The 15,414-nt window shown below is 41.6% G+C and overlaps 1 protein-coding gene across 1 annotated transcript in view; it reads right to left on the bottom strand.

Annotated features, from left to right (window-relative positions):
• LOC308306629 (uncharacterized protein) overlaps positions 1 to 15,322 on the bottom strand; it is a 62,314-nt gene extending 46,992 nt beyond the window's left edge. The window contains exons 1-6 of the mRNA XM_080751670.1: positions 15,225 to 15,322; positions 8,797 to 8,963; positions 7,836 to 8,015; positions 4,485 to 4,559; positions 2,778 to 2,849; positions 2,029 to 2,106 (exon numbers count right to left, since the gene is read on the bottom strand). Of these exons, the coding sequence (XP_080607796.1) occupies positions 2,029 to 2,106; positions 2,778 to 2,849; positions 4,485 to 4,559; positions 7,836 to 8,015; positions 8,797 to 8,961 (570 nt within the window). The 5' untranslated portion in view covers positions 8,962 to 8,963; positions 15,225 to 15,322. The remainder of the gene's footprint in view (positions 1 to 2,028; positions 2,107 to 2,777; positions 2,850 to 4,484; positions 4,560 to 7,835; positions 8,016 to 8,796; positions 8,964 to 15,224) is intronic.
• Between the last annotated feature and the right edge of the window lie 92 nt (positions 15,323 to 15,414).

Genomic DNA, 15,414 nt, shown 5'->3' on the forward strand with positions numbered 1-15,414 from the left:
TTTTTCGACTGGGCCTTTTGAGGCCCAGGGCCCTATTAAGAAAACGGTAATCAAGGGCCGTGCTAAGGAGTTGCCGACTGCCGACGATCGCATTTGACGCATGAATAACGATCAGCAGCTGATTATGTGATTTGCGATGATCGTAATTGTGCGCTCACCACGTGAAAAAAAATTCATGGGCGTGCTTTCCTGAGGAAACCGATGGCATGACCGTGGTAGGTACATTCACCAATCAGAAGCTCGTCCGTCATTCCATTTAACTGGCATAAAACCAGAGGATGGGGGGGCTAATGCTTATTCACATATCACAGTGATATCATGCTTATAAATATCTCACACTCAATAAGGTCTGTTTTATTAGAACCAACATTGTTTGCATATAGAGAAAAAAAGGCGAGAGAGAGAGAGAGAGAGAGAGAGAGAGAGAGAGAGAGAGCGAGAGAGAGAAGGCTATATTAATATAATACTTTTTTTGTCACGTCCACACATCTATTTGTCTCTCTCATCTCATGCCAGCGTGTCAGTGTGACATAGGCTGGCCTTGTTGAGTGAACAATGGACGTATAGTGGCCTATTAATTAATAGGCTACGGAAAGGCACTGCGGCCTCCTGCCAAAAAAAAAAAAAAAAAAGAATCTGATGGAACCAGTACGCCTAATTAAACGAAATAAAACATATCCCACCTGATTTAGTTTGATATTGAGTACAGTAATAATAAATACATTTCATTTATTATTTAGAAATTTACATTTGTAAAATTTGACCAAAAATGACAGAGATGTAAAAGAATTGGACTATAGCCGTTTAATTCATTCATTCATTCATTCATTCATCAGCCTACAGCAAGGTGATGGCAGCCCCCGTATTATGCCCCCGGCTGCTGCATGTCCTCGCACTGTAGCACATATACTGTACATGTGTGTCCGAAAAAAAAACATATTTAGACCTAAAAGCTGTCAACATGCCATGTATAGCCTATAGTGCTTCGAGAGCTTTTTTTTTCTTCTTTGGCTAAATTGGCATGACGCATCGCGAACAGCGATCACGCATCTATATGAAGCAAAGCAAAACTGCAGATTGATTCCTCATAGATCGGGCAATTATGAAGCGATTTTAAAAATTGAAAGAGATCCATCCATGGTCCTGTGAATGTGCTTTCCATGCCGACACCAGCCATCTACAGTATTCATGCACAAATTACAGCAATCCGCTCTTGCCAACCTATAATAATTAAATAAAAGAAATCGCCGAAGTCCCATATTAGCGTGATATCTTTCATGGGGGAGCCATATGACTGGTACAGAAGAAGGAATGGATTTTTTGTTTTGTTTTAATCAGACCAGAATGAAGAAATGTGGCTGAATTATAGGGTAAATAGGCCTATATCTGCTGTTTCTTGTGAAGCAAGGCTGCCGCCCAGTCTCATGTGGGCATAAACATGTCATTTAGCGCATAAAAGGTGAAGAAAGCACGTCTAAGGATATGCGCTATTTGTTTCAGTTAGAGACCTTCATAATTGCACTGGCCGCACAACGCAGGTTGATTTACATAGGTTACCTCCCCATGCCTTAAATATGCGTGCGGTAATGTCAACTCCATAGACACATACAAAACAGAAAAAGTATAAAACTATGGCACCACCTCTTTAACTTTTTGTTATATTGTTTACATGTGTCCCTGTGATGAGCTCTCTTATTAGGCGTTCCACACACAGCTGCGTGAAACACCTTCTCCGTATCGTCTGAGAATGGCCACTGGGAGCGCCGTACTAATGCATTGTCAATGGAAGGTTGTTTGGTGTTTTGTCGTTGCCGTGTCTCTTGGCCAAAAGACATGCTGTGGTTGAGCTAGAGACACGGCAACGACAAAAAACCAAACAACCTTCCATTGACAATGCATTAGTACGGCGCCCCCAGTGGCCATTCTCAGACGATACGGAGAAGATGTTTCACGCAAATATGTGAGTCCAGCCTTAGAGTCCTTCAGACTTGGCCAGAGTGTGCATGTCTGTACTTATAGTTTGTTTACCTCTGTTCTGTAGGCCAGCTGCCATTTGTTTTCTGTCTTCTTGTAGATTTCCAGGAAAGGGTCTGACCACCACAAATACTGAAAAGATATGAGCTCAAGTTAATAATGACAGGAAGTTGTTGTGTAGAGATGGGACGTTCGTGAACGAATCGAGTCTTTTGAGCGGCTCTTTTAAATGAACGATGGGATCGGGTTTGCAGTATAGGGAGCTGTTCCTTTCTAAATGAACAGTTGTGGAAAAAGTAGAAACATTCTTTACTTGTGTAAAAGTATCAATACTGCAATGCAGAAATACTCTGCCACAAGTAGAAGTTTGGAATCAAAATGTACTTGAGTAAAAGTACAAAAGTATTGGTATCAAAATGCACTTAAAGTACCAATAGTATAAAGTACTCCTTATGCAAAATGTCCCATTTCACAAGACTTCCGAAGAATAAAATGTAGGAAAAAAAAGAAAACATTTGAAAATAGCAGATCTACAAGCTCACAATGTGTCGCAACGCATTGTGAGCTTGTAGATTGGCTATTTTCAAATGGCCAAAATGTATATATGGCCGAAATGTATGTAGGGTTGAAGTGATTTGTAATTATAATCAAAATCTACAAAGTGGCAAGTAACTAATATGAGTCTTTTGAACGGCTCTTTGAAAGGAACGGATCCCAGAGATCCGGCTCACTTCAAAGAACCATAAATCCCATCTTTATTGTCGTGAGCCTTAGCTGTCACTGTCACAAATAAACTTCAGTACCTTTTTGTCCAGTTTCCGGCCAAATACTTCAAAATTCGCCACTCTGTTGTCGGTGATCTCATCGGCACAGATCTATAAAAGAAAATATTCTTCATTTAAAATCAGTTATTTGAGAATGGCTTGGCTGCCTTTAAAACTAGTTAGCTAGTTTCCCCCATGCAAAATGGCTTTGACAACACGTCAGGTTGTGAGCTTGTAGATCAGCTATTATCGCTATTTGAAAAAGAATCACACACGTGTGAAGTGAGTAGGGATGGGACGATAAGCGATATTATCGTTTATCGTGTTAAAAAAACACTCACGATAATCGTATAGTGGAGATTTAATTTATCGTGATATCGTCCTCCGTCATGCACTGGGATCAATTCACCTTTTATTTGCCGAGCTGCATATACCTCTTAAACCCTCTATAATTGCTAAAAAGGTACTTATAATATACGTACTTGATACAGTCTTTTTTTCACTCTCTATCAAATGTCTTTGCCAAAAGGTAGCCGATCTACAAGCTCACTTGTAGATCGGCTACTTTTTGGCAAACGTTCTGCCCCAAGGATAATGGATTTTGATTATCGCGATAATATCGTAAATGGTGATTTTTTTTTGTCACAATAATCAGGATATGAAATGTTCATATCGTATCGTCCCATCCCAAGAAGTGAGCTGTGCTCATGGTATCAAATACTGATATGCTGTGAAGTCATGTCATGTCATGTGTAGTTATTACAGTATAACCCCATGGGAAAACCCTTGGTAAGCTTACGTCAAACTTACGTCATCCAATGGGAAAACCCTTAGGAAAAAAAACACATGTATGGGCATAACATACGTATTGGAGCGGTTAGCAACTCTCAAAAAAGTACTTTTCTTTAGGATTTGAAGAACAAGAGCTCACACCTACGTCGCACCGCCGATCCGACCAATATGTCTGAGTCATACTGTATAGTGTCAGAGTACCCACTGACACGCCGGACTGTGTCCCTTTTATGCCCCTGATGTCATTAGTATATGCACTTACACTGTATATTGGCATATCGGTTGGATTGGTGGATGGACCATAATCCATATCCTAGACCAGGGGTTTTCAAAGTGGGTGACGGGGCACCCTGGGGTACCGTGACAGTAGTCCAGGGGTGCCGTGAGATAATTTATTTGGACACTTCAAATAATATTTAGTATCATTTTAAACTTGAAGTACAAAGTTATTTTCTGTCAGTTCTAACCAAAATAGCTATGATCTCAACGTTTTCCTCGCAACATAATCACTAAAATATCGTCTCTGTTGGGCAGAAACCTCGTATCTCCAAGTTTCAAATGTGTACGTCTTTTGGTAAAGCAAAGCCCTGCTTCATCATACAAGACTGTCGCACAAAACTAGTGAAAACAGCCGATCTACAAGCACACAACGCCTCGCGATGCGAGGTGTTGCCGCGAGGCGTTGTGTGTGTGTGCTTGAGACAAAGAAGTTTGGGAACCCCTGTCCTAGACAACCAGATAGTGACATGCCTATATATGAGCGTATCAGGTTTGTTTATGGTTATGTCTGAGTCATAGTGACATGCCTATTATACTGTATGGGCACATTTGTTTATGATTAAGATTATAATATGTCCGCTGGCCAGCCTGAGACACAAAGTGAAATGATACATACAGTATATTATAATGATATAGTCATCAGAGTGAAGATGTACCAGAGAGGATTCTACTCACTGTGATGGTTCCACGACCCGCACGCCTGTTGTCCTTCAGCTGCAGTGGTCGAGTCAGCCTCTTACAGGACACAATCTGGGAACAAAAAGCAGATAGAAAAATCGCTGGAGTACCATCAAAGGAACAGCGACATACATAGGCTCACTTGAATCAACGCACCTATGCTAAAAGAGAAAACACCTCCGAAAAGATATACAACTAGGCCTATATTGTACTATCTTGTATTTCTTAAAGGACAACTTTGTTTTTTTACAACAAGGGTTCATATTAGATTGTAATTAGAGAAAATATGAGTGTTAAAATGTTTTAATTTACTGCTTCCTATTGTTTTAGCGATTTTAGTATTTTGATTTCAGTGGGTGGGGGGCTGGGGGCATGCATACAAGTGGCTAAATATGTATTTTTAGACACAATAAGGCGGCAATTTCTTTGTTACTATTTACACCAGCCCCCATAAGTCACATCTGCCCATGAAATATTGCAGTGCATCTTGGGAATCGGCTTATTGTGTCTAAAAATACATATTTAGCCACTTGCATGCAAATCTAAAATAAACCAAAGTTGTCCTTTAAATATAAGTAAGTCAGAGTGCTCTGTACCTGGACACAAAATAATGTACTTTCTGTTCTAAGAATCTAAGTGATTTGGGAATTTAGAAACATAAAATTAGTGCAGTAAAGAGGATAGTATACCCTGGGGGTGCAGCAGTTTATCAAACTAATCGGTTAGGTATTGGTTTATTTATTTATTTATTTTTTAATAGCGAAAATAGCAGATCCACAAACTCATAATATTAGTGGCATGTTGTGAGCTAGCTTGTAGATCAGATATTTGGGATTGTATTGTAGACCCGGACATTTTGAGTACCCTAAAGTTTTATGTTAGAAATGTTCAGTATGGGTCCCCAGCATATAAAAACCACCGGATGCTAACTTGTATATGTTGAGCAATTTTCATAATCAGCCACTAAAGTTGGTGTCCCATTAACTTTACATTACAGGAAAAATAAGCAAAAAATTAATCTGCTTTAAGTAGCATATGAGGGGTCTAACTAGGGGTATTTCATGATTCTGAATCCATTGCAAGCATCCGTTTTGCACGAAAATCATTCCTTGGCGAAAAATCGGCCTTGGTTTAGTGATGAAAAGTGCCGAATCATCACTTTTCACATGTTTCTGGGGTCCGTTTTAGCCCAAGGAATGTTTTTCATGCAAAACGGATGCTTGCAATGGATTCAGAATCATGAAATACCCCTAGTTAGACCCCTCATATGCTACTTAAAGCAGATTAATTTTTTGCTTATTTTTCCTGTAATGTAAAGTTAATGGGACACCAACTTTAGCGGCTGATTATGAAAATTGCTCAACATATACAAGTTAGCATCCGGTGGTTTTTACATGCTGGGGACCCATACTGAACATTTCTAACATAAAACTTTAGGGTACTCAAAATGTCTTGGTTCACATTCTGGCTACTAGACTATCTCAGGGGGTCCTCAGAGAAAGTCATATTTTTGAAAGGGTTGCACTGATTCTTATTTTTAATGAGCCGGTTTAGTACAGTATATAGTGCAGATTTTCATAATCTTAATTTAGGCTTCCTGTCATAATCCATGTTGTATGGTGAAGGCATTGGATGTATGGTTGAATGGGCTTTTGTAGAGGTGGAATGATGTCTGGGACAGCTAGACTAATTTATACTCTATAATTATCATGGTGTCAAAAAGATGTACAAGCCAACAATGTGCCACCATGTGTTCTGTATTTTTGGAGAAGCGACACCATCCTACTACAGCGTTTATACTAGGGGTGTTTCATTTTTTTATTTCGATATCTGATTTTCCAATATAGTCCAACTCTTAATTTCCGATTCCCATATCAACCGATACCGATATATTCACCAATCACCAGAAGTAAATTATATCATATACTGTATCTAATAAAATAAAATAGATAACATCAATATAATAACTAGTTCAGACCTCACAGATATGCAACAGACAGTAAAACAAACACGTTGATTATTCTGCTATAGATTTTTGTTTGGTAGCATGCATAAAAACCGATACAGATATTTTCTGAAATTAAAGATTTATGCTATTATCTGCCCATAATATTGGGAGGCCGATAATATCGGACATCCCTAGTTTATACCTGAAGAGTGTTTCCCAGGAGCATTATTATATAATATCAGTTCCACTGTCCATGAAAAGAACTGTCATTTGGACGAGCGTTCTCAAATATCATGAATTTATGTGATCAAATCCTGTTTTTAGAAGCATTGTCCCTTGTTAGATCCTATTGGCTGCACTGGTCTGAGTTACATAAGTTGGTAGGTCACCAATTTTGCTCTAACAAAGCCATTATGTTTTCAGGCTGCAGCCAACATTATGGAAATATTCACATAGAAAAATAGAGGCCAACCGGGTGCTTGCAGGAGATAAAAAAAATCTTAAAAGTGTGCAGTGATTCTAGAATCAACCGGAATATACACTTCCAAGCACTGAAGTAGAGGAGGTAAAGGTTAAAACAAAAACGTATTCTATAAAACAGCCAACATGTTTCGACCAGTCAGTTCTTGCCCCTGATGAAGACCTTAACCAGTCGAAACATGTTGGCTATTTTATAGAATAAACTTTGTTTTAACTTTACCTCCTGTCCTACACATTTTTGAGGGCTTCTTTTTTATTATGGAATTATTGTTGATCTGTTCCTTATTCAGCAGCCACAAGGGATGGAGGCTAAACTGGATAAAGAGGACTTGTATATAATGATAGTCTTGATAGTGATAGTCTTTAAATCACACTCCGAGACTGATTGGTTTGTCCCGACCCAAATGCGTCTCCTGTTCGATAAAACTAAATTAGCCCCCAAAAAGTTTTTCCTGTAAAAATTAACTAATGTTGGCATTCTAAGTGAACCGATGCTATTGCTCTGTATAAGCATCAACTAATTGCCTTAAATTAAATGTAAACGTTAACCACATAACCACTACGCCATGGGTTTGGACGGCATTGGCTCAAGGGTAGAGAAACCGTCATTAGAACACGGAGGATTCCCGAAGGGTTCCCAGTTTGAATCCGGGCTCCCCAGAGTTAGTGTTGAAGAGTCCTTGAGCAAGACTCTGAACCCCTAGTTGCTCCTGGTGAGCAGGTTGGTGCCTTGCATGGTTTCCTCCGCCATAGGTGTATGAATGTGTGTGTGAATGGGTGAATGTAATGCACAATTTATGTAAAGCGCCAAGCTTGGATAAAGGTGCTATACAAATGCACCATTTACCATTTTTGGACTATATCCCTTCACTCTCCTCTCTCTCTTCACTATTCTTATTTGTCAGGTCATTTCTTCTCACCTGGCCCAGCGTGCACTCCAGCTCCCCCAGGAAGTCGGCTTGTCCCAGGTCATGGCTGTCGTTGTCGATGTCGTAGAGGCAGAACTTCAGCTTCTGCACCATCTCAAAGTAGTAGTCCATGACAAACTTCTTAGAGAACTTTGGATTGAGACAATTCAGGACCATCTCTGTGCGACCAAACTGCCATGGAGAAAATAAAATAAATATATATTTCTTAAATGAAATGTTATTTAGAATTCAGAGCACACAATGGAAACATGATCATTGTACTGTTTACTGAAACCACATAAAAAAGGTAGATTTTTAACCCCTCTGGTCTGCTGCTGTAGTAGAAATTATGAACCCTACTTCAGTATAGCCTAGTAAACGACCAGTATAGAATTTCCGCAAAGGTAGAGTGAATATGAAACAATATATTTGATAACAACAAAAACGAGAGCTCTCTGAGACAACACACATGCGAGTGTTGCTCCTGACTGTCAGGCCAGCCCCTCTTTATACAACAGGAGACCACAAATAGCTGCATGTTGGTTCTTACAGAAGTCTTACATACGGTATATGGACTGGTGACATAGGAGTAAGCATTGGGCAGCTGTTGTCAAGTTAAGTCTTTTGTGGAAAGTAACTCAACTTTAGCATAGAAAGGATTGACAAATACACCTATAGCGGGCGGCATAGCTCAGGGGTAGAGAAACCGACATTAGAGCACCAAGGGTTCCCAGTTCGAATCCGGACTCCCCCTGAGTTAATGTCGAAGAGTCCTTGAGCAAGACTCTGAACCCCTAGTTGCTTCCGGTGAGCAGGTTGGTGCCTTGCATGGCTTCCTCTGCCATCAGTGTATGTGCGTGAATGGGTGAATGTAAAGCACAATAGGCGCTATATAAATGCACCATTTACCATTTTAACATTTAGCACATATACTGACAGTCGTATACATTTCTGCCACCACACTACTACCAACCTCATACCACTGGGACCCTGAGGTATTCATGTACAGAGCACACAGGGGGTCGGACTTGGAGAAGACGTCCATGTCCATAAGATGTTCACAGGAGATGGTCAGCTGCACCTTGGTCATACACTGGTTAGGCCCCAGGCCAGGCACTGGTCCTCCACCTGTAGCCATGGCTGTTGAACACAACAACACAGGTACCGTTATGGCTTCAAATCATCTTTTAATCATAGGGCTGTCACGATTCCGATTCGAATCGAACCAAAATTGATGTTCGATTCAGTGAATCGAAATCATGATTCACTTCTGTGCATGAAAATGTCAGTTGTTAGGGCATAAAACCCAAAGTTTATATTGTTTATGTTAAACCTTTTGTTATTTTCATTCCCATTTGTTATTCAAATAAAAGTGACTTATTGAGAAACAAGTGTTTTTTCTTTATAAATCAAGACAATAGCCTAAATGAATAGCCATATAGCCCTCAGTGCTGAAAAAAAGTAGGTTTAAATGGGAAGACCACCCATTTTCAATATTGAACTATGTCATTAATATAACTTAGAGGAGTTGTGTGGAAATAGAAAAAAAGGTTCCCCCCCTTCTGTGTTGCCTAGAACTGGAAGATTGATTTTGGGGTTTGTATTGTAAAGTACAACGGTGTGATGTCATCAAGTTGTACTTTACATTACAAACCCCAAAATCAATCCTTCAGTTCTAAGCAACACAGAAGGGGGGGAACTTTTTTTTAATTTCCACACAACTCCTCTAAGGTATACCCATTCAGGCCGGGAACACATTTTGCTGTTTGGGAGGGGCTTACAGTATGTACAGTATGTATCAACATATTTGTTTTGTAGGCTAATTTCTGATTTAGCCCTATTCTATAGGTTAGGCCTAAATGGGTTAATGACATAGTTCAATATTGAAAATGGGTGGTCTTCCCCTTTAAAGTATATCCTATATCGAAAATCTAATCGGATCGAATCGTGACCATAGAATCGAAAGTTGAATCGAATTGTGGATTAGGCATATCGTGACAGCCCTAGTTATTTATCTAAAAGCTCTCATCTATTAAGGGTTCATTCATTCAGTAAAATGTATTTAATTTTCATTTCAATTCATTCAGTCCAATTAATTAACCATAAGCAAGCGTGGGCTGGGAGAACGGCTTGTTCTGAGGTTTTATGCACACAAAGAGAAGAGTTTTTATTTTTTATCTTGTTTTACTGAGAATAAGGTTAGAAATAACTTTAGGATTACGCTTTCTGAGGTTAAGAAAGATTAGGAATAGAGTTAGGTTTTGGCACCGTTTTACTGATGTTAAGGTCAGGAATAAGGTTAGGCTTAACCATTTAGGCATAGTTTATATAAGAATATTAAGGATCTCAATGGAAAATAACAAATAAGCCAAATAAGACATTGTATCAGTGAACTGTACTGTCATGAAACTGTACCTTTTCCTATGCAAAACTTCTAATAAATACCTCAATCTATCAATCAAAAGGCATAAACCATGGCGAGCCCAGGCGAGTTTCTTTCCGGCAAGAATATATTAATTTGTACAGAACAAGCCACATTTCATTACCAGAAGAGTCCCGACTGATTTCCGAATGTGAGTGAGCTGCACCTCTCCATGCACCCAGAACCCTCACGCGCCTCTCCGGACACGACCGGCCTGTTTTGTTATGTTACCGCCTGCCTCGCTAATCCTAACCCAGTCATCACAGTCCAGACAGACAAAGAAGTCCTGGACGTGGGGCGCCCGCTGGCCTACTGGTCCAGGCGCATAACACTTAGGCATGGATGCCTAGCGACGTGACGTCGCCGGTTTCGATTCCCGATCCGGACAACCTTTGCCGCGTCTCACTCCCCATCTCTCCCCCCATTTTCCTGTCAGTCTACTGTCCTATCAATAAAGGCATAAAAGCCCAAAAACCTTTTAGTCTAGTAATTTTAGTCAAGAATTAGGCTAAACCTAGGACAAATTGCACTAGTAGCAAACTCAACTGATTTTGTATCCTCAATATGTCCTTAGTGAGAGAAAAAAAGTCCCAAGGAATCCCATCACGGGAAGGTTTTGAAAACGACCTACCTACCTTCACTTACTATACACTACACTATAGTGTGGGACAGAACTGAGCCAGACCTTTTTTTCCGGAACTGGGCCACTTCTGGGCCGAGCCTGGGTCAGAATGGTGCGTCCACAGCTGGCCCGGAGCCGGCCCATGAGTCGGCCAGCTCCGGCAAGCCATGATGGGGCCATCTCTGGGCCGTCATTCCTTGCGGTATGTGGGCCAACTGTAAGTGGTTTATGTGGGCCATAACTGGCCCAGACCCATTTTTCTATGTGGGTATAAAGGAAAGAATGACTCCCAAAAAATCTGCTTTAAGTGGGATGTGGGGGGTCAAACAAGGTTTTTTTTTTAATTATTCTGAATCCATTGCAAGCATTTGTTTTGCACGAAAAACATTCCTTGGGCAAGAAATGGCCCCTCAAAACGATGGTTTAGTGATGAGTCATCAATTTTCACAGTCTTTTGGGGTCCGTTTTTAGCCCAAGGAATGTATTTCATGCAAAACAAATGCTTGCAATGGATTCAGAATAATTAAAAACCCCTAGTTTGACCCCTCACATCCCACTTAAAGCAGATTTTTTGGGAGTCATTTTTTCCTTTATAGTGTAGTGTATAGTAAGTGAAGGTAGGTAGGTCGTTTTCAAAACTTTCCCGTGATGGGATTCCTTGGGACTTTTTTTCCCTCACTAAGGACATAATGAGGATACAGAATCAGTTGAGTTGGCTACTATTGCATAGGCATATGAGCTAAGAGATTAGTGCTAGATACTCGCTATGCATCCCATGTCTATACATCCCACTGTCTCTCGGGAAGAAGTGATGGAAAGTGTGCGAAGAGTGCAGGCGGCGCAAGGTGAAAGGCAATACGGGGAGGCCTGGAAGGTAATAAATGAGATGACAGGGCGGAAAAGGGCCAAGGAGGGCCAGGTGGAAGGACACAGCCCAGAGGAGAGGGTGGCAACATGGTTCGACCACTTCCAGAGGCTCCTGGGAACATCAGTGGAAGAGGGAGAGGAGGAAAATATACCGACAGTCCTCCAGGGCCTGAACATCGACGATGGACCCTTCACAACCAGCGAGCTCGCCAGGGCAAAATCCACCCTGAGAGAGGGAAAGAGTGCTGGGCCGGATGGCATACCCCCAGAGGTCTTGAAGAACTGCGACCTAGACAACCTCATCCTAGACTTTTGCAACAATGCTCTACAGCACAACAAGCAACCTGAAATATGGTCTCTGTCTAACATCATCCCGGTGCCTAAAGCTGGAGACCTCTCAAAGCCAGACAACTACAGAGGCATCAGCCTGACATGTATTACAGCTAAGGTCTTCAACCGAATGATACTGAACAGGATACGGCATGCCATCGACCCTCACCTGAGAGAAAACCAAAATGGTTTTCGAGAGGAGAGAACAACCGTAGCACAGATCCTGGCATTAAGGAGATTAATAGAGGAGGTGAAAAAGGACAACCTAGCAGCTGTACTGTGCTTCATTGACTTCAAAAAGGCTTTTGATTCTATCCACAGAAGCAAGATGGTGAAGATCCTTGAGGCCTACAATGTCCCTCCCAACATTCTCCGGGCTATCGAGACCATGTACGCAAAAACAAGGGCCAAAGTGGTGACCCCAGATGGCAGCAGTGAGGTGTTTGACATCCGAGCGGGTGTAATGCAAGGAGACACCCTAGCCCCCTACCTCTTCATCATAGTTCTAGATTATGCGCTCAGGAAAGCCATAGGGGGACGAGAACAAGAGCTTGGCTTCACGCTAACACCAAGGAGGTCAAGGCGGCATCCCGCAGTAGTTCTGACAGACCTGGACTATGCGGACGACATCAGCCTGCTCTCCGACAGCATGGAACAAGCACAAGAACTCCTGAACAGGGTGGAGATAGAGTGTGCCAAAGTTGGTCTCAGGCTAAATGCTAAGAAAACTGAGGTTATCACCTATAACCTACCTGATCACTCACCTCTGACAACAACAGAAGGAGCTGTGTTGAAGGAAGTCAAGGACTTCAAGTACCTGGGCGCATGGGTCGACTCAACTGAGAAAGACCTTAAAGTAAGGAAGGCACTCGCTTGGAGGGCCCTGAACGGCATGAACAGTGTATGGAACTCTAACCTCCCCCGCCAAATCAAACTTAGCTTCTTCTTTGCAACGGTGGAGTCTGTTCTCCTCTATGGCAGTGAATGCTGGACCCTGAAGCCAACCCTGCAGAAGTCTCTAGACGGGTGCTACACTAGAATGTTGCGTGCAGTACTCAACATCAACAGGAGTGCACATGTTACAAACAGGAGCCTGTATGAGGGAATACCAAAGGTAAGCGAGAAAATTGCCACCAGAAGAATGAGACTAGCAGGACACTGCCAAAGACACCAGGAGCTTCCAGCCAGCAAATTGGTACTGTGGGAGCCAACACATGGGCACCGGTCGCGAGGACGTCCCACAAAAACATACGTGGACGTACTCAAGGAAGACGTAGGGACACAGAACACCAATGAGCTGGCCAGATGTATGGAGAACCGAGATGACTGGAAACAACGATGGAGGGCTCGTCTGAGGACGACCTAGATAGATAGATAGATAGTCTCTCAACCAATGGTCCACGGACTAGTAGTGGTCCGTGGCACATTTCCTAATAAAGATTACTCAATCAGGTACAGTGTACCAGATTAATCTCTTGAATCTCTTGAAGAGGGGAGAGTGTACCAGGTACACTTCCCTCTTCAAGAGATTCTAACTTCCTTTTCTGTTCCTTTTTCTTGAACTCCCAATAACTGTCTGACCACATTGACGGTTGACACGTCATCATAAGTCACAAGGTCATTAACGGACTGTTCCGTGGAATACAAATACTGTACAACTCTTAACTTTCCTTCATTACTAAATGCATGGTCAGGGTCCACAAACATGCAACACCTTCACGGACCACCTGTTAAAAAACCCCGAAGTAAAGCACCCGTGGGTTCATCAAAGGCGCTATATAAATTCAAGCTATTATTATTATTCCTTGCACAAGCAGAGCGCGCAAGTACTGTAATCGGCTGGGTATACTATGTATGTAGGTGACTGGGTTTTTTGAAGACCATATATCAACATCCCATCGTGCATTGCGCAGAATGTGCAGGCAGCTTCCGGCGCCGCAGCCAGAGTGATCTATAAGCTCACAACGGTTGCATCTGCGACGTGAGCTTGTATGTCTGCTGTTAACCGGAAGTGTCCCGCAAATAATGCTACAGTAAATTCTAGCGGAAAAAGGTGGATAGCCCTGAAACAGCTGGGTTTATGTATGCAGGTGACACCTACAGCCAAGGAGGGACCAGCATTCCTGGTGATGATGTCAGCAGAGTTTGGTACGTATATAAGAGCGCTCTTGGTAATGTCTTCATTAACGGGCAAATACATTAGGGACATGAGGCCAGCATGCATCGCACACCTCGTGGCGCGCTCTGCTTGCGTACAAGTAGGCCATGTGTGGCCTGCTTGAGTATGCGGCGCAAGTTGGCACCACGACTGAGTGCAGTTCTAGTTATTATTAATAATATAGCACCAAAAGAGGTTCCCCTGTGATTAGTCTGATTATGAGCCAAATAACCCCTTTCAGTGTTATTTAGCACCATTTCTGTTTATTGCGTTATGTTATAAATATAAGATGTTAGGTATCTATGTTGTTCTCTTGTCAGTCTATTTAGTTGTAACTCATACTTTGTAAATTGCTTGGAAGTGCCTAGATTGTAACAAATTACACTGAACCTGAATGACTGAACAGACCCACACTAGTGTGTTGTCTACTCTGCAGGTTAGCAAAACAAGGCAGGACAGAAACAGGCAGATACGGTTCAAACTGTATACTGTAATAAAGAGACAATTATATACACAAACACATTATATAATCTGTACTGCTATATGATTACACAGCTTATTGAGTTTAAGAAATAACAATAGTGATTAAGTATAGTTAAAATATTATGGATGCGAGTCAAACTTCATGCATATTACAGCAACAGGTTCTGTATCACAGAGAAAACAGAAAATACCTTCATTGTGCAATGTAAAACACAAATAAACCACACACACACACACACACACACACACACACACACACACACACACACACACAGTACATGTCCTTGACAAACACAAAAACACAAAAACAAGTTGAATGCAGTTAACAAACAACATTAGCTTGTAAACTAAGGTTGACAGCAACGTTATAGCTGATTGTGTAGGAAGGAATTAGCAAAGCAGTACAACAAGTACACAGCCCATGCAGTGAGCCCACCAGAGCCCACCCAGACAAAACTGACAAGACAACAAATTAAGTTTATACCAACTATATTGCATTCATTAGAGTAGAATTCTTACCCGAAGGTGCTTCCTTTAGGCTTGAAAATGTAGTAGTTTAGGCTACTAGTGTAGTGTTGTGGTGTTGTAGCGTATGGGACTCCCCAAGGCAAGCAATCCTAGCAATGTGATGCCAGATAACAGCTGTGTGTGTGATATAGTGGTTATGGGTGGGGACTCCCGCTTTTGCAGGTGTTTCGCTCAGGTGGGC

The sequence above is a fragment of the Nannobrachium achirus genome, assembly GCF_963921795.1.
Source record: "Nannobrachium achirus genome assembly, chromosome: 21".
NCBI lineage: Eukaryota > Metazoa > Chordata > Actinopteri > Myctophiformes > Myctophidae > Nannobrachium > Nannobrachium achirus.